Source organism: Tachyglossus aculeatus, chromosome 14 (genome assembly GCF_015852505.1).
Source record: "Tachyglossus aculeatus isolate mTacAcu1 chromosome 14, mTacAcu1.pri, whole genome shotgun sequence".
NCBI lineage: Eukaryota > Metazoa > Chordata > Mammalia > Monotremata > Tachyglossidae > Tachyglossus > Tachyglossus aculeatus.
The window spans coordinates 57,333,534-57,352,886 of record NC_052079.1 but is presented as its reverse complement, the minus strand read 5'-3'; the positions used below and the strand labels follow the sequence as shown (position 1 = coordinate 57,352,886).

The following is a 19,353-nucleotide window of genomic DNA, read 5'->3' as shown; positions in this document are numbered from 1 at the left end:
GTCCCATGTGGGGCTCACAGTCTTCAGCCCCAGGAATAAGACACGTACTTTCCAAGCGCTTAGTGCAGTGCTCTGCGCACAGTGAGCGCTCAATAAATTTATCTTGTACATATCTATTCTATTTATTTTATTTTGTTAGTATGTTTGGTTCTGTTCTCTGTCTCCCCCTTCTAGACTGTGAGCCCACTGTTGGGTAGGGACTGTCTCTACATGTTGCCAGCTTGTGCTTCCCAAGCGCTTAGTATAGTGCTCTGCGCACAGTAAGCGCTCAATAAATACGATTGATTAATTGATTGCTTGATAAATACGACTGAATGAATCACCCAGCAGGCACTGGGTAGGGTTAGGATGCGGGCGTGGGTGAGGCCTAGACTTCCGGTGGGGGTGAGGCGGGGGGGGCGGGACTTCCGGTATGGGCGAGGCGGGGACTTCTGGTGTGGGCGGGGCGGGACTTCCGGTGGGGGTGCGTAGGGGGCGGGACTTCCGGTGTGGGTGAGGCGGGGGGCGGGACTTCCGGCGTGGGCGAGGCCTGCACTTCCGGCGGCGTCGGGCGGATGGTGCGGGTGGTTTGCGCCCTGTCGGGCGGCGTGGACAGCGCCGTGGCCGCGCTGCTGCTCCGTCGGAGAGGTCAGTCAGTGAGTCAATCAATCAATCAATCAATCAATCAATCGTATTTATTGAGCGCTCACTGTGTGCAGAGCACTGGACTGAGCGCTTGGGAAGTACAAGTTGGCAACACATAGAGACGGTCCCTACCCAACAGTGGGCTCACAGTCTAGGAGGGGGAGACAGACAACAAAACAAAACATGTGGACAGGTGTCAAGTCGTCAGAGCAAATAGAATTAAAGCTAAATGCACATCGTTAACAAAATAAATAGAATAGTAAATAGGTACAAGTAAAATAAATAGAGTAATAAGTCTGTATGAACGTATAGGCGGTTGCTGTGGGGAGGGGGAGGAGGAGAGGAAAAAGGGGGCTCAGAGATGGAGAGACATTCCCTGACCATAAGGAGCTTACAGTCTAGAAAGGGAGCCAGACAATAAAATAAATTACCCGATATATATATATATATATATATATATGTATATATGTATATACACATATATATAGATAGATAGATATACACATATATATGTGTATATATGTATATGTATATATATGTGTATATACATATATAATTGCCCGATATATATATATGCACATATATATAGATAGATATACACATATATGTGTGTATATCTATGTATATATGTGTATATATATACACACATATAGATAGGTAGATATACACATATATATGTGTATATATGTATATATATACACATATATATGTATATATATGTGTATATATATATATATATATATATGTGTGTGTCCTTTCACTTTTCTGTACCTCAGTTTCCTCTGTAAGATAGGGATTGAGAAGCAGCACGGCTCAGTGGAAAGAGCCCGGGAGTCAGAGATCATGGGTTCGAATCCCGGCTCCGCCACATCATCATCATCATCATCATCAATCGTATTTATTGAGCGCTTACTGTGTGCAGAGCACTGCACTGTACACTATATATGTGTATATCTATGTATATATGTGTATATATATACACACATATAGATAGGTAGATATACACATATATATGTGTATATATGTATATATATACACATATATATGTATATATGTGTGTATATATATATATATATATATATATGTGTGTGTCCTTTCACTTTTCTGTACCTCAGTTTCCTCTGTAAGATAGGGATTGAGAAGCAGCACGGCTCAGTGGAAAGAGCCCGGGAGTCAGAGATCATGGGTTCGAATCCCGGCTCCGCCACATCATCATCATCATCATCATCAATCGTATTTATTGAGCGCTTACTGTGTGCAGAGCACTGTACTAAGCGCTTGGGAAGTACAGACTGGCAACATCTAGAGACAGTCCCTACCCAACAGTGGGCTCACAGTCTAAAAGGGGGAGACAGAGAACAAAACCAAACATACTAACAAAATAAAATAAATAGGATAGATATGGACAAATAAATAAATAGAGTAATAAATATGTACAAACATGTATACATATGTACAGGTGCTGTGGGGAAGGGAAGGAGGTAAGATGGGGGGATGGAGAGGGGGACGAGGGGGAGAGGAAGGAAGGGGCTCAGTCTGGGAAGGCCTCCTGGAGGAGGTGAGCTCTCAGCAGGGCCTTGAAGGGAGGAAGAGAGCTAGCTTGGCGGATGGGCAGAGGGATTGGGGGCATTCCAGGCCCGGGGGAGGCCGGGGGTCGATGGCGGGACAGGCGAGAACGAGGTACGGTGAGGAGATCAGCGGTGGCAGAGGAGCGGAGGGTGAGGGCTGGGCTGGAGAAGGAGAGAAGGGAGGTGAGGTAGGAGGGGGCGAGGGGATGGACAGCCTTGAAGCCCAGGGTGAGGAGTTTTTGCTTGATTCATAGGTTGACAGGCAGCCACTGGAGATTTTTGAGGAGGGGAGTAATATGCCCAGAGCGTTTCTGGATAAAGATAATCCGGGCAGCAGCGTGAAGTATAGATTGAAGTGGGGAGAGACACGAGGATGGGAGCTCAGAGAGAAGGCTGATGCAGTAGTCCAGACGGGATAGGATGAGAGCTTGAATGAGCAGGGTAGCGGTATGGATGGAGAGGAAAGGGCGGATCTTGGCAATGTGGCGGAGCTGAGAACGGCAGGTTCTGGTGACGGATTGGATGTGAGGGGTGAATGAGAGAGCGGAGTCGAGGATGACACCAAGGTTGGGGGCTTGTGAGACGGGAAGGATGGTGGTGCCGTCAACAGAGATGGGAAATAAATACGATTGAATGAATGAATGCATGAATGAATGCATGACTTCCACATTAGTAGCCTCTTCTGCCACACGGGAGCCTGGGGTTCAGTTCCCCCGACAAGGAGGCCATCAATTTTCCCTCCAGGCAGAAACCTCCGTGTGGGCAGGGAGAGCGGCTACCAACTCCCTTGTAGCATACTCTCCCGAGCACTTAGCAAGTGCTCAGTAAATACCACTGATGGATTGTTTCATTCAACCCTGTTATATCGTACTCTCTCAAGCGCTTAGGACAAGTGCCGTGCACACAGTAAGCACTCAATCAGTAAAATTGACGGACTTATGTACATATCTGTAATTTATCTGTGTTGATGTCTGTCTCCCCGCCCAAGACGGTGAGCATGTTGTTGGCAGGGAATGTGTCTGTTTATTGATGTATTGTGCCTTCCCAAGCGCTTAGTACAGTGCTCTGTACTCAGTAAGCGCTCAATAAGTACGACTGAATGAATGAGTTGATCAATTCAGGCACGTGTCCCATTTGCGGGCACGGGGGGAGGGGGCCCCGTTTGGAGTGGCCCTCGTCCCCCTCTCCATCCCCTGCATCTTACCTCCTTCCCTTCCCCACAGCACCTGTATATATGTTTGTACATATTTATTACTCCATTTATTTTACTTGTACCTATCTATTCTATTTATTTTATTTTGTTAGTATGTTTGGTTTTGTTCTCTGTCTCCCCCTTCTAGACTGGGAGCCCACTGTTGGGTAGGGACTGTCTGTATATGTTGCCAGCTTGTACAGTGCTCTGCACACAGTAAGCGCTCAATAAATACGATTGATTGATTGATTGAGTGTCCGGCCAGCCTCGGACCGTAGAAACCCTTGGATGTAGACAGTCTCCCCCCGCCCTCCCAACCTGTCGTAGGTTACCAGGTGACGGGAGTGTTTATGAAGAACTGGGACTCTCTGGACGAACACGGAGTCTGCACCGCCGACAAGGACTGCGAAGACGCCTACAAGGTGTGCAAGGTGTTGGATATCCCCTTTCACCAAGTGTCCTATGTGAAGGAATACTGGAACCAGGTGTTCAGGTAACCGTGGCCGGGCTCACCTCCACTCCCTCCCGCTTAGACTGCGAGCCCCGCGTGGGACCCGCTGATCGGTCGTATTTATCGAGCGCTGAACAGAGCGCTCGGGAGAGTCCAGGGTAATTTAGGTGGTAGATAGGCTCCCCCCTGCCCACGACGAGCGTACAGTCTAGAGGGGGGCGATGGGCATTAAGATGATAGATAACTAATAGATATGGGTATCAGTGCTGTGGGCCTGCCCCGGGGGGGGAATAAAGGTTGCATATCCAAATGCAAGGGGGACATGGGGGAGTCGGGGAAGAGGACAGGGGTAATTCAGGGAAGGCCTCTTGGAGGAGATGGGCCTTCAGTAAGGCTTGGAAGGTAGGGAGAGCGAGTGATGATCTGCCAGATGTGAAGAGGGAAGGTGTTTTGGGGCAGAGGCTCATCTCCTTCTAACACCAAACGTGCACACTCTGCTCCTCTCACACCAACCTACACACTATACCTCGCCGTGGCCCACCCCACCACCCCCGGCCCCTCTGGCCTTTAATTCTCTCCCTCTTCGGATCTGACAGACCACCACTCTCCCCACCTTCAAATCCCTCCTCAAATCCCATTAACCAATCAGTCGTATTTATTGAGCACTTACCGTGTGCAGAGCGCTGTACTAAGCGCAAGAGGTCTTCCCTGAGTCAGCCCTTTCATTTTCCCATCTGCCCTCCCCTCTCCGTTGACTAGCCACTTGGCTCTGTATCCCTTAAGCACATCAATATTCCTGTTCTCTCCTATTTCCCCCATCCCTGTTTCCCCATCCGTCTCCCCCCGTAGACCATAAGCTTCTTAATAATAATAACATCTTCCCACTTTGTTGCATTGTACTCTCCCAAGCACTTTGTACAGTGCTGTGCTCATAATAAAACGCTCAGTAAATACCACTGATTGATTGCTTTGCACCCCGTAAGCGTGCAGTAATAACGATTGATTGAATGATTGATTTCCTTGTGCATAACAGAGCCACTGCCCTTTCAGACGAACAGCTGGTACAGCTGTTGTTCTTTTTTCCCCCTGCCCTCTCTCTCACCATTTCACGTTTTCCCCTGGGGTTTGCTCTCCGCCTAAAGGCAGGAGCCCCCGGCCGTGCGGCGTGGAGCGATAAGCCCGTCTTGTGTCCCTGTTGGGTTTCAGCGACTTCTTAAGCGAGTATGAGAAAGGAAGGACTCCCAACCCCGACATCTTGTGCAACAAGCACATCAAGTTCCATTCTTTTCTGCACTATGCCGTGGATAGCCTCGGTAAGCGGGGGCTGGGTCCCGGAGGGGGTTGGCGGGCGCTGGACGGGGCTGAATCAGGGAAGCGGGGCCTTGCTGCCTGATAAGGGATGACTACGTGGTGGGTAGCCTCGGTAAGCAGGGCCTGGGTGCCGGGCATTCAGCTTCCGAGGGAACCGGGCCGGACCCGGAGCCCAGGGGCCGGTGTGGGGAGGGGGCCGCTTTCCCTTTTCGGGGGCAGAGAGGTGTGAGGGCTGACCACCCCCCCCCCCCGCTCCAAACTAACAGGGGCCGACGCCATCGCCACTGGTCATTACGCCAGGACTTCTCAGGAGGACGACGAGGTCTTCCAGCAGAAATATCAGAAGAGACCCCAGGGGCTGTTCAGAGACCGGTTTGAGGTCCGGAATGGTAAGGGTCCCCCGCCCGCCGCGGACGGATCGCTTAACAAAAGAAGGGGCCGGGTCCAGACTTGGATCCTCTGTGTCCTTCGCTCCTCGCAGCCGTGAGACTTCTGCAAGGCGCCGACCGCGTCAAAGACCAGACTTTCTTCCTCAGCCAAGTGTCCCAGGACGCCTTGAGACGGACCATCTTCCCCCTGGGAGGCCTCACGAAAGGGTTCGTGAAGAAGCTGGCGGCCGAGAACGGGCTCCAGCACGTGCTTCAGAAGAAAGAGGTCCGCCAGCCCCGCTTCCCCCGTGTTCTTGCCGGAACTGAGCTGTGTCCATCAGCCTTGGGGGGGGGTCCCCGCTTGAGCCACCCCCCTCCACCAGTGGAGCGGGGAGATGGGGGAAAGACCCTTTTATCAGACTGCTCTTCCTCCCTGCCCCTCCTCCCGATTCCTTTTTTCCAGAGCATGGGAATCTGTTTCATCGGGAAAAGAAACTTTGAAAGTTTCATTCTGGAGGTGAGCCTCGGGGTCCCTGACCTGAAGCGGGTGGTGGGAGGACTCAGGGCGAGGGTGCATGTGGGTGACACACCACTCCTCCTCCCCTCCCAACCCCTGCAGTATCTGCAGCCACGTCCAGGGAAATTCATTTCCATCGAAGACGGCTCAGTCCTGGGCACACACAATGGTGAGGGGCCCTACCCGGGGTCGTCTGTGGGCTCCAGTTCTGGGCTGGGGCAGCACTCTGCCACCGTGGGAGCCCTGGCGCGAGGGGGAAGGGGCAGGTCTCGGGGCCAAGGCCGGAACTCAGAGGGATGGTCTGGGTGGTCATGCCAGGCCTGGGTGGGCAATAATACTCGGAGCCGGGATTTCCCAGTGCCAGCCTACGGGAAGCCCGGGTCCAGACTGGCGTGGTCATGTGGGCCGTGGCCAAGGAGAAATGGATGCCTCCTGAGAGAGGTGGGGAGAGTCAGGCCCCCGGGGCTTGGCTTCAGAGACCCGTCCACCCATCCAGGGCCAGTCAGGAGCTGGGAGGGAGGCGATGCCCTGGGGTGCTGGCGGGAGGCCGTGAGGGTGCCCCGCTGGACGGCAGCCCTGGCCTTTTGCAGGCTGGTTCCTGTTCACGCTGGGTCAGAGGGCGAAAATCGGCAGCCAGAACGTCGCGTGGTTTGTGGTGGAAAAGGACGCCCTGTCAGGAGACATTTTCGTGGTGAGCACCGACCCTCCCGCTTCTCCCCTGACTTGAGCCAAACCGTCCCGGTGTGAGAACTCCGGGGCCGTGGCGCCCGCCGCTTTCCCTGTGGAGCCGTTGGAGGCTGGGACAGTTTCTCGTCACCCGTTTTCCCTGGGCCGCGGCCGGTCCTCGACGGTTTCTGGGGAGGGCCCGGCGCCGGGTCGGAAAGGGCTTGAGCTCCCGGGAAAGGGGGTTTTCCGATGCATCTGCCTCACGGCCTTCGGAGCCGCCACCAGCCCCCAGAATCCCCGGGCTACGGGGTGGACGGTTGCCGCCGGCCGGAGCGGCGGAGTCTGGGTTCCCCGGGGACGCGCAGCCTGCGCTGGGGGCGGCAGCCGCTAAATGAGGGTGGGGGCCGAGGCTCTAATTTGTGGAGCGGAGGGCGTGTGTGTGCCATGATGCCGCCCTCCCCCCAGGCGGTGAGCTTGGCTGGCCTCCGACAGATTGGTCATTCTGCCCCGATGGAGGGTGGTCCAGCCGAGAGCCGACCGGGGCCACCTGCTCCCCGCAGGCCCCGGGCACGGACCACCCTGCCCTGTACCGGGACCTGCTGCGCACCAACCGCGTGCACTGGATGGCCGAGGAGCCCCCGGCCCCGCTCGTCAGGGACAAAATGATGGAGTGCACCTTCCGCGTCCGTCATCAGATGGCACTAGGTGAGCGGGGTGCCCCCACCCCCACCCCGGGCTGCGCTCCCTTCGGGGTGGGCACGGGAGCCGCCCCCTCGGGCCCCAGTCATCATCATCATCATCATCAGTCGTATTTATTGAGCGCTTACTATGTGCAGAGCACTGTACTAAGCGCTTGGGAAGTACAAATTGGCAACATATAGAGACAGTCCCTACCCAACAGTGGGCTCACAGTCCAGAGCCGTCGCCCTATCTGCCTCCCTGCCGGGGCCCGGGCGCCGGCCAGACCGGACGTGGAGAGACCTGATCCTGGCCCGGTTCTGCCCGCACCCGTCCTTCCTCTTTCCCTCCTTCCCCAGCCACCTCTGGCCACAGCCCCCTTCCCGCTCGCGATAGCCGGACACCGGAAGCCCGCGGGACCCGCGGAGCGTCCAGGGGCCCCCGCCTTTGCCTCCTCCACTGTGTAACAGTAGCCCACCCGGCCACCACCCCCTGGGGCGGGGTAGGGAGGGGCCTTTGTCCTCCCAGCGTCACCCCGTCCCCACCTCCTAACGGGCTGTCGCGCTTTCGCTCTCAGCCCCGTGCGTGCTGACCCTCAACCAGGATGGAACCGTCTGGGTGACGTCCGTCAAGCCGGTGCGGGGGCTGACGCCGGGCCAGGTGAGGGGGTCCGCCGCCGAGCCGGGGGGCACGTCGGGCCCGGGGGCTCTGGGCTGAAATGGTCCACACCTCACCTCCGCCTGGGACTCGGGGCCAGCCGAGAGATGGGCTCCCCTGGGGGAGACGGGGAGCCAGCATCCCCTCCGCCGGCCCCGAGACCCCGGGGGCTGTGGGTGGAGAGGGGAGAGCCGCTGCGGAAACGGGCTTCGGGTGTCTGCCGCTGAGCCTGAGGGCACGAGGCCCCGGCCCACCCGCCACCGGTCGTGGCCTCGTTTTCCAGTTTGCCGTGTTCTACAAGGGAGACGAGTGCTTGGGCAGCGGGAAGATCGTGCGCCTGGGTCCCTCCGCCTACACGCTGCAGCGGGGCCGGCGCGCGGCCCCCGCGGCCACCAGAGAGGCGGAGGACGCCGAAAGCTAAGCGGGGGGAGGGAGGGTGGGCTGCGCACCAGGGAATGGTCACATCTGGGCCGGGGCAGGGGTCACCATCGCTCGCTCTGGGGTTGAACCTCCATAAGTGCTCACCCGCAGGAAGGCAGGCTGAACGGGGCTGGGATTCCCCACCCCGGCCCGACGGCGTCAGTCGGGGCCTCCCGGAGTCCGGGGACCAGCCAGGCCTGGACAGAGGGAGAGGCGAGGGGAACCGACGGACGGAGGGGAGCCGGCCCCTTCTGTTTGCTGGAACGGTGGAGCCGCGGAAAGAGCGTTTCTGAAAGGCCCCCCCTTCCCAGCAAAGGAAGACGTGACCATCCTTGGCTCTGGATTCCGGGGCACGTGTTCTCACCGCCGCCTAAAAGAAAGGTCCCCGGAAAGCCCCCTCCGGGCCGGGCCCCGCCAGCAGCAGGACCGGCTCGGAATCTCCTCCAACCCTTCGGGAGCCGGGCTAGCTTCCCGACCCACGCAACCTCCACGGAGGCCGTCGGCCTGTGTGGCGAAAGAATCAGCTGGGAAGCGCGTGTCACTTCCCGCCGATGAACGCCCCTTTTCCGGAGCCCGACCCCGCCGTGACTGGAGAGAGGCAGGCCGTGTGGAAGTGGCAGGAAGGAAGGGTCACGGCGCGATTACAAAGTCAACCTGCTTCGTTTATTGCAGACGCCTCTCACCTGTGGTGCAATGCCAGTCTTCTGCACATGAATAAATAAAACATCTGTTTAAAAAAACTCCAGTGTCTACCGCTCATAAAATCTTTAAGGCATAAAAATAGGTTTCATTTTTCTGTCAACAGCAGAGGCCCGTTCCCGGCAACAAGGACCAACGCCGCGGGCCCACAACCCAGCGCCGACGCACGAAGAACTGGGAGAGACGCAATCTGTTCTCCCCCTCCCCGGGGCCTCGCGCGGGTTAAAGGTCCACGTGCGAGTCCCGTGGACTTGCGGGACTAGAATTCCTTGCTTCCATCTGTTAAAAACCGTGAAGTTTGCCCCCTCCCTTCGCACTCATCGAGGCTTCCATCGGTCGCTCTTGGACTTCCCGTGCGTTGTCCCGCTGGCCGGGCCGGACCCCGTCTCCGCTTCCAGCCGGCGGGAAACGCCAACGAAGCGTGGCTCCGGGCCGGAGGAGAACCCGGAAGACTGTGCTTGGGACCTCGGTGGGCAGGGCTCCATTTCCCACTTCTTTTTGTAAACACGGCAAGGCGACGGTGTCATTCCGTCACGATCGTTCTTTTTTTTTTGGTAGGATTTCCGGAGGAGCAGAGTCGCTTACGGACGTGCCGTCCACCGTGACGGCTGGGAAATTGCGATCGGCGTCCGGCGAAACGGTCCCGTCCCGCGGCTTCTCGGGCTCTGGGCGGCGGGCCCGGGGGCCTCCTCGACTTCCAAAGTCCCGGCATGTCGGAGCCCGGGGAGGGGCCGGGCAGTGCAGGGGCACACGGACCCGAGAGCGTCCGCCTCGTGGCTCTGCCCGCCGTGCTGGGGACAACTTCCCCGGCACCTAGCCGCTGGGCTGCGGGCCGATCCCGGTTGGAAGCGGCGGCTTCTGGAGAGATGACTGAGCGCGCTGGGACACCGCTTCCAGAAACGTGCCAGGCCCCAGGACAACTGTGCAATCTTTTTGTAGAAAAATAACGGGAGGATCTGGCCACCGGGCCCTGTTATCGGCTGGAGAAGATCAGCACAGGTGGAAAAATATACACGAGGGTTTTTCTTCCTTAGGGTCCCCATACAAAATATATAAAAGTACGTACAAATTTCTATAGAAACTACCTTCTTTTAAGACAAAACGTCCGTCCAGAGCCGGTCGGGCGGCGGGAGCGGGGATGCCCCTCGCCTCACGCGGAGGGCAGGAGTCCCCTGACGAGAGGACGGCTCCATCGACGCCCCCCGGCCGCCCACCCGCCCCCGTCTCTGTCCCCGTGTGACCTTGCCCTCCTCCGTCTTGTCACCGGTCACGCCGGCCGACGGGCACGCGGCGTCTCCGGCGTGGGGCCGCGGTCGGCCTAGGTGGGTCGGCCGCCCCGGGAGGGACGAGGCCGCGGCCCTCCCACTTCCCGGGGCCTCGCGGAGGCGAAGGCGGACGGGGTCCCGAGGCCCGGTGGCTGTGACGGGGCGCGGCCAGTGAGCGAAGCCTCACGGTTTCCTGATGATTCAAATGGAGGTTTCGTTACTGCCGCTGTGTGAGGGAAGAACAGCAATAATAATAATAAAAATAATGAGGGCATTCGGTAAGCGCTTACTATGTGCTGGGTGCTGCTCGAAGTGCTGGGGGAGATACGAGGTGATCAGGTTGCCCACGTGGGGCTCACCGTCTTAATCCCCATTTTACAGAGGAGGGAACTGAGGCACGGAGAAGTGACTTGCTCAAAGTCACACAGCTGACAAGTGGCGGAGCCGGGATTTGAACCCACGACCTCTGATTCCCAAGCCTGGGTTCTTTCCACTGAGCCACTCTGCTTAAGCCACCAAGGAAGCAGAGGGTGCGCCCACGGAGCGGTGACCCGGGCGAGCGGGCCGGGCCCTGTCCGGGGGAGTTGGAAACGGGCAGGACCACGAGACCACGAGCCCCTATGTGAGACTAGTATCATCAATCGTATTTATTGAGCGCTTACTATGTGCAGAGCACTGTACTAGTAGCCGCCCCACAGGGGCCCCGTCGGGAACGTGCGATTCCGACCCCTCTCCGGGTACTTGGGGGGGTCAAGCAGAAAGTCTCGAGATTCGAACCACAATCCCCCAAACCGGCCCCTCGGCTTGGGGGTAAACTGCGGCGCTGCCCACGTCAAGGCAGGCGTGGCCTCCGGTGCCCGGCCCGCTCAAGAGGAGCCGTCCGAGTGGCCAGAGCACAGGCTTGGGGAATCGGAAGGACCCGGGTTCTAATACCGGCTCCGCTGTGTGACCTTGGGCAAGTCGCTTTACTTCTCTGGGCCTCAATCACCTCATCTGTAAAACGGGGATGACAGTGTGCGCCCCGTGTGGGACAGGGACCCGATTACCTTGTATCTACCCCAGAGCTTATAACAGTGCTTGGCACACGGTAAGCGCGTAGCAAGTACCATAATTATCATTACTATTATTATTACCTCGGCGGGGTGAGGAGCAGTGAGGGGGGCCCTGGGGTGGGGGCGTCTCGTTAGTATGGTTTTGTTCTCTGTCTCCCCCTTTTAGACTGTGAGCCCACTGTTGGGCAGGGACTGTCTATATGTTGCCAATTTGTACTTCCCAAGCGCTTAGTCCAGTGCTCTGCACACAGTAAGCGCTCAATAAATACGATCGATGATGATGATGAGAAGCCAGTGAGGCCCCTGAGAGACTCCCTGACTTTCAGTGGGGTTTTGCGGGGCGGGGGTGGTGGGTCTTTGCACCGCAAGGAATCCAGGACACTTGTCCTCATTATGGGCAGGGACGGTAACTGCTAATTCTGTTGTACCTGACTCTATCAGGTGCTTAGTAGAGTGCGCTGCACGTAGTAAAGCGTTCAGTAAATACCACTGATTGATTGACGGGGGTGAGAGCAGTCCAATAGGTCTCCCGCTCCCGGGTATCCCGTGGCACGGACCGTGGCCCAGCCCAGTGTCCGGGGTTGGGGAAGAGGGGAGAGGGAGGCCAGGGAAGACAGGAAGGTGGCACGGCTAAACGAGGTTTTCCGGCGAAAAATGGGGCCGACTCAGGACCCCCCGGGGGAAATCGGGTTTCATCCCAACCGACGTGCCCACTGAGGCCTGGATCGGAGAACGAGGTCCCCCGTCTCCGGCCAGGCCCAGGCCCAGTGCCCGCACCCAGAGCCCACGGGCTCAAACGGGCGGGTTCTCCCGGGGCCGCGCGGGGCGAGGCGTCTACTCACTCGGAGTCGGAGTGGTCGGCGAGGGCGGTGCCCGTGCGCACGGCCATGGCCACGCCGTTCAGCTGGTCCCGGCCGCCGGCCTCTCTCCGCGGGCCCTTGGCGGCGGCGCCCCCCGGGTCGGCCGCCCGCGACGGGAGCGAGCCCGGGCCGTCGTCGGAGAGCCTGTCCCGCAGCCGGTTCGTCAGGCTCCTCTCGGCCAGGGGCGGCGGGTAGGTCACTCTGTTTTTCAGGATGCCTGGGGCCGGGAGAGAGCACGGCCGGGGACGGTCATCTCAGCGGCATGGGGACTCCTCTGGCCCCCACAAGACCATCTGGTAATGGGTTTGGACCCTCAACACCCTGCCTGTTCCCCAGTGAGCCGGCAAAGACCACTCAACACCCCTGACTGTCCCCTCTCCATTCATTCAGTCGCATTATTGAGCGCTTACTGTGTGCAGAGCACTGTACTAAGCGCTTGGGAAGTCCAAGTTGGCAACATAGAGAGACGGTCCCTGCTCCCAGTCTAGAAGTTCCCTCATCTGTAAAATGGGGATGAAGACTGTGAGCCCGCTGTGGGACAACCTGATCACCTTGTAACCTCCCCAGCGCTTCGAACAGTGCTTTGCACATAGTAAGCGCTTAATAAATGCCATTATTATTATTATTATTATTAGAAGGAGTCTAGTCTCCATCCCTGACTCTCTCCCAGTGGCCCAGCCCGGACCATCCAACACCCCCATCATCCCTGACTCTCCTCCAGTGGGGTCCATAACACCCCCCCGACTCCTCTCCGTTTCTTTTTTTCCCAATGATACTTGTTAAGCGCTTATCGTGTGCCAAGCGCTAGACTGAGCACCAAGCACCGTCTCCCCCGCCCCGACTCTCCTCCAGTGACCCGATACAGACTCTAGTCCTTGAACCCGTCATCATCATCATCAATCATATTTATTGAGCGCTTACTATGTGCAGAGCACATCCAACCCCATCTGGAACCCACTAGTCGGTGAACCCCCCGTGGGACAATCTGACCCCCGAGTAACCTCCCCAGCGCTTAGAACAGTGCCTTGCACATAGTAAGCGCTTAATAAATGCCATTATTATTATTATTATCAATAAAGTAATATAGTAAGAGATGTCTGTACACAGACCCTAGCCTTGCAGTGGACGGCCCTTCTGGAATCGAGACTTTTGCATGGGCCATTTTACTTCTATGCACACAGTAAGCGCTCAATAAATACGATTGATTGAAGTAGGCGCCTTGACGAATGTGTGATTCTGTCATAACCCTTAGCCCTACCGCAAACTCTAAAAGCAAACCTAAAGTTAAGCTGAGGGTCAGCCTGGGGTCACCGGAGGCTTCTCCGACGGACCGTTACTCTTTCCAGCGTTCAGCTGGGGTCTCCCCATCATCATCATCATCAATCGTATTTATTGAGCGCTTACTATGTGCAGAGCACTGTACTAAGCGCTTGGGAAGTACAAATTGGCAACATCAAGAGACAGTCCCTACCCAACAGCGGGCTCACAGTCTAAAAGGGGGAGACAGAGAACAAAACCAAACATACTAACAAAATAAAATAAATAGATATGTACAAGTAAAATAAATAAATAAATAAATAGAGTAATAAATATGTACACACCCCGGGTATCCCCCCCATCCCCCCGACTCAAGCAGTAGCATGGCCTAACGGATAGAGCCCGAGTTTGGGAGTCAGAAGGTCCTGGGTTCTATTCCCGGCTCCGCCCATTGTCAGCTGTGTGACTTTGGAAAAGTCACTTCACTTCTCTGGGCCTCAGCTGCCTCATCTGGAAAATGGGGATGGAGACTGTGAGCCCCAGGTGGGACAGGGCCGGTATCCATCCCAGCGCTATTAGAACAGTACCTGGCACATAACAATACTAATAATGATGGTATCTGTTAAGTGCTTACTATGTGCAAAGCACTGTTCTAAGCGCTGGGGAGGTTACAAGGTGATCAGGTTGTCCCGCGGGGGGCTCACAGCTTTAGTCCCCATTTTACAGACGAGGGAACTGAGGCCCAGAGAAGTGAAGGGACTTACCCAGTCACAAAGCTGACAGTTGGCGGAGCCAGGATTTGAACCCATGACCTCCGACTCCAAAGCCCATGCTCTTTCCACTGAGCCACGCTGCTGGCACATAGTAAGCGCTTAACGAATACCACAATTATCATTATCATTTGTTCCCCGCTGAAGGTGGAGAGGTGTTTCTTTTTGTTTGGTTTGAATCTGCCACCTTCCAACTCGGACAGCTGCCCACCAGTCCCCGGGTCCGTGGGGTTGGGGGAAATCCCCTTAGCGCTTAGTACAAGCGCTTAGTACAGTGCTCTGCACACAGTAAGCGCTCAATAAATACGATTGATGAGGATCCCCGCTACGGATCAGGAAACTCCCATCCTGCCCCAGCCCAGCCCGCGTCTTCCCGGAGTACAGCTGGGTGTTCCCCTCTGGCGTCTCTTCCAGCTGCCCTCTGCCATCCAATTTCATTCAATAGTATTTATTGAGCGCCTAAGGTGTGCAGAGCACTGTACTAAGCGCTTGGGAAGTACAAGTTGGCAACATATAGAGATGGACCCTACCCAATTTGCCCTGAGCGCTTACTGGCTGGGCCCTGGCAGAGGGGGAAGAGACCCTGGGCAGTGAAAGGGCAGAAGAGGACTTCAGGATCTCTGGGCTGTCAGGGCGATCAATCAATCAATCAATCAATCATATTTATTGAGCGCTTACTATGTGCAGAGCACTGTACTAAGCGCTTGGGAAGTACAAATTGGCAACACATAGAGACAGTCCCTACCCAACAGTGGGCCTCTCAGCCTGCCCTGCCCACCCGCCGACCCCAGCACCCCCGTTAGAGTGGAAGTTCCTTATGGGAAGCAGCGTGGCTCGGTGGGAAGGAGCCCGGGCATTGGAGTCAGAGGTCATGGGTTCAAATCCCACTTGTCAGCTGTGTGACTTTGGGCAAGTCACTTCACTTCTCTGGGCCTCAGTTCCCCCATCTGTAAAATGGGGATGAAGACTGCGAGCCCCCACGTGGGACAACCTCATGACCATGTATCCCCCCCAGCGCTTAGAACAGTGCTTTGTACATAGTAAGCGCTTAATACATGCCATCATTATTATTATTATTATTACGGGCAGGGAACAGGTCGGGCGATTCGGTCGGACTCCGCCGAGGACTCAGGCCGGTGCTCGGTCAATGCCGTCGCTGACCGTCCTCCTCCTCCTCCTCGCCTCCCACCCGGTCCCCGGCCCCCTTGTCCCCGGGCGCTCACCTTTCCTCTGTTCGGGCTGCTGGGGGTTGTTGGGCTGGGGGTCGGCTCGGGCGTCCGCGGTGGGGCCGGCGCCGTCGTCCTCCCCGAGGGGCGGCAGGTGAGGGCAGTGGTTCCCCTGGCCCTCCCGGTGGAGCTCCACGTCCACCTTGGTCTCCACCTTCAGCCTGGGCCTCGCCGCCGTCCCCTCGCCGTCGCTGCCGGTCGGGCTGTCTGGGGGCCAGCTGGACTTGACGTGGTCGGGCGGCGGGTCGGCTGCGGGGAGACCCCCGGGCCCAGTAAGCGGTGCCGCCCCGCTCCCCCAGACATGCTCTCCTTCTGAACTGCTGCCACGTTCATCCAAGCCTCGATTGCCGGATCGGCCTCCTCGCTGACCTCCCTGCCTCCCGTCTCTCCCCACTCCGGTCCAGGCTTCACTCTGCTGCCCGGATCATTTTTCTACGCAACGTTCAGGCGACGTCTCCCCACTCCTCAAGGAACTGTGGGGGTGGTCCATCCACTTCAACCTCCGACAAAAAACTCTTCACCATTGGGTTTGGTGAAGCCGTCCATCACCTTTGGCCCCTTCAACCTCTCCTCGCTGCTCTCCTGCTCCAACCCGGCCCGCACACTTCGCTCCTCCGAATCCGACCTTCTCACTGTCCCCCCTTCTTGTCTCGCTCACCGCTGACCTCTCACCCCCGAACGCCCTCCCTCCTCGTATCCAACCGACAATCGCTACTGAAGGCACGCCTCCTCCGAGAGGCCTTCCCTGATTAAGCCCTCCTTTTTCCTTCTCCCGCTCCCTTCTGCGTCGCCCTGACTTGCTCCCTTCATTCAAGCAGCGTGGCTCAGTGGAAAGAGCCCGGGCTTTGGAGTCAGGGGTGAAGGGTTCAAATCCCGGCTCTGCCAATTGTCAGCTGGGTGACTTTGGGCAAGTCACTTCACTTCTCTGGGCCTCAGTTACTTATCTGCGAAACGGGGATTAAGATTGTGAGCCCCCCGTGGGACAACCTTATCACCTTGCAACCTCCCCAGCGCTTAGAACAGTGCTCTGCACATAGTAAGCTCTTAATAAATGCCATCATCATTATTATTATTATTGTCCCCCATCCTGGCCCCAGACCACTTACTTCCAGATCGATAATTTATGTATTTCTATTAATGTCTGTCTCTCCCTCTAGGATGTAAGCTCATGTGGGCAGGGAGCACGTCTTTTCTATCGTTTTATACTGTCCTCTCGCAAGCGCTTAGTCCAGTGCTCTGCACATAGTAAGCGCTTAATAAATGCCATCATCATTATTATTACTATTATTATCCCCCATCCTGGCCCCACACCACTTATGTCCAGATCGATAATTTATGTACTTCTATTAATGTCTGTCTCTCCCCCTAGGCTGTAAGCTCACATGGGCAGGGAACACGTCTTTTCTATTGTCATACTGTCCTCTCGCAAGCGCTTAGTCCAGTGCTCTGCACATAGTAAGCGCTTAATAAATGCCATCATCATCATTATTATTATTATCCCCCATCCTGGCCCCACACCACTTACGTCCAGATCGATAATTTATGTATTTTATATTAATGTCTGTCTCTCCCTCTAGGCTGTAAGTTCATGTGGGCAGGGAGCACGTTTTTTCTATCGTCATACTGTCCTCTCGCAAGCGCTTAGTCCAGTGCTCTGCACATAGTAAGCGCTTAATAAATGCCATCATCATTATTATTATTATTATCCTCCGTCCTGGCCCCACACCACTTACGTCCAGATCGATAATTTATGTATTTCTATTAATGTCTGTCTCTCCCTCTAGGCTGTAAGCTCATGTGGGCAAGGAACACGTCTGTTCTATCGTCCTACTGTCCTCTCGCAAGCGCTCAGTCCAGTGCTCTGCACATAGTAAGCGCTTAATAAATGCCATCATCATTATTATTATTATTATCCTCCGTCCTGGCCCCACACCACTTATGGCCAGATTGATAATTTATGTATTTCTATTAATGCCTGACTCTCCCTCTAGGCTGTAAGCTCACGTGGGCAGGGAGCACGTCTTTTCTATCGCCATACTGTCCTCTTGCAAGCGCTTAGTCCAGTGTTCTGCACACAGTAAGCGCTTAATAAATGCCATTATCATCATTATTATTATTATCCCCCGTCCTGGCCCCACACCGCTTATGTCCAGATGGATAATTTATGTATTTCTATTAATGTCTGTCTCTCCCTCTAGGCTGTAAGCTCATGTGGGCAGGGAACACGTCTGTTCTATCGTCATATTGTCCTCTCGCAAGCGCTTAGTCCAGTGCTCTGCACATAGTAAGCACTTAATGCCATCAGTATTATTATTATTATTATTATTATCCCCCATCCTGGCCCCACACCACTTACGTCCAGATGGATAATTTATGTATTTCTATTAATGTCTGTCTCTCCCTCTACGCTGTAAGCTCACGTGGGCAGGGAGCACGTCTTTTCTATCGCCATACTGTCCTCTTGCAAGCGCTTAGTCCAGTGCTCTGCACATAGTAAGTGCTTAATAAATGCCATTATTATTATTATCCCACACCACTTACGTCCAGATTGATAATTTATGTATTTCTATTAGTGTCTGTCTCTCCCTCTAGGCTGTAAGCTCATGTGGGCAGGGAACACGTCTTTTCTGTCGTCGTACTGTCCTCTCGCAAGCGCTCAGTCCAGTGCTCTGCCCACAGTAGGTGGCTCAATGAAGATGACTGCCTCTGAGCACTAAGGGGTAGGGACTGTCTCTAGATGTTGCCAGCTTGTACTTCCCAAGCGCTTAGTACAGTGCTCTGCACACAGTAAGCGCTCAATAAATACGACTGATTGATTGATTGATCTCGGTCCGACACATCTGCGGGCGGAACCGGCTGCCCGGGAAGGGCCGGATCCCATGGGGTCCGTTCCCCGGTGTCGGGCTTCTGCCGGCGGGCCCTCCGGGAGCCCACCTTTGGGGGTGCTGTGGGCGGGACCCCGGTTGTTGCTTCGGGACGAGGCGGTACTCCAGTGCTTCTCGGCTTCCACGCCGTCTTCCTCGCTGTCCGAGGAGCGGGAGGAGGCGTAGGAGCTGCTGTGCTCGTCCAGGGACAGCTCGCTGTCCGAGTCGGAATCGTTCCCTGCGGGACGGGGCGGGGAAGGCGCTCGGTTGGGAGACCCCTCCCAAGCCAAACACCGGGCAGGGGAGACCCTCCACCCCGATTCCTTTTGTGCTACCGGTTAAGTGCCTGCTAGGTGCCAGGCACCGCACCAAGTGCTGGGGGAGGGACAAGCTAATCAGGTTGGACACAGTCCCTGGCTCACAGTCTTCATCCCCATTTTACAGATGAGGGAACTTCTCTGCTCACACCCTGCCGCTAACCTCCTCACCGTTAGGCCTCGTTCTCGCCTGTCCCGCCGTCGACCCCTGGCCCACGTCCTCCCCCTGGCCTGGAATGCCCTCCCTCCACACATCTCTCTTCCTCCTTCAAAGCCCTACTGAGAGCTCACCTCCTCCAGGAGGCCTTCCCAGACTGAGCCCCCTTTTTCCTCTCCTCCTGCCCCCTCCCCACAGCACCTGTATATATGTTTGTACAGATTTATACAGCTTTGTTCAGCGCTTAGAACAGTGCTCTGCACATAGTAAGCGCTTAACAAATGCCATTATTATTATTATTATTTATTACTCTATTTATTGTACATATTTACTATTCTATTTATTTGGTTAATGATGTGCACCTAGCTTTATGTCTATTTATTCTGATGACTTGACACCCGTCCACATGCTTTGCTTTGTTGTCTGTCTCCCCC

The 19,353-nt window shown here is 55.9% G+C and overlaps 2 protein-coding genes across 4 annotated transcripts in view; one reads left to right on the top strand and one right to left on the bottom strand.

The window, feature by feature from the left end:
• The first annotated feature begins 545 nt into the window (after positions 1 to 545).
• Positions 546 to 8,942, top strand: TRMU (tRNA mitochondrial 2-thiouridylase). Of its 3 annotated transcripts, XM_038756315.1 has the most exons (11): positions 546 to 627; positions 3,712 to 3,877; positions 5,042 to 5,148; positions 5,413 to 5,535; positions 5,628 to 5,800; positions 5,978 to 6,031; positions 6,134 to 6,200; positions 6,622 to 6,722; positions 7,258 to 7,402; positions 7,953 to 8,035; positions 8,316 to 8,942. In XM_038756315.1, the coding sequence occupies exons 1-11, from the start codon at positions 555 to 557 to the stop codon at positions 8,451 to 8,453; spliced, it is 1,230 nt and encodes a 409-aa protein (XP_038612243.1). In that variant the 5' UTR covers positions 546 to 554; the 3' UTR covers positions 8,454 to 8,942. The 3 variants fall into 3 exon arrangements, with proteins under 3 accessions (XP_038612243.1, XP_038612242.1, XP_038612241.1); XM_038756314.1 differs by having other exon boundaries at positions 5,978 to 6,200; XM_038756313.1 differs by having other exon boundaries at positions 5,628 to 6,031.
• Positions 8,943 to 9,488: 546 nt separating this feature from the next.
• Positions 9,489 to 19,353, bottom strand: part of CELSR1 (cadherin EGF LAG seven-pass G-type receptor 1) — a 181,305-nt gene continuing 171,440 nt past the window's right edge. The window contains exons 32-35 of the mRNA XM_038756093.1: positions 18,516 to 18,683; positions 15,579 to 15,830; positions 12,311 to 12,545; positions 9,489 to 10,642 (exon numbers count right to left, since the gene is read on the bottom strand). Coding sequence (XP_038612021.1) covers positions 10,618 to 10,642; positions 12,311 to 12,545; positions 15,579 to 15,830; positions 18,516 to 18,683 — 680 coding nt within the window. The 3' untranslated portion in view covers positions 9,489 to 10,617. The remainder of the gene's footprint in view (positions 10,643 to 12,310; positions 12,546 to 15,578; positions 15,831 to 18,515; positions 18,684 to 19,353) is intronic.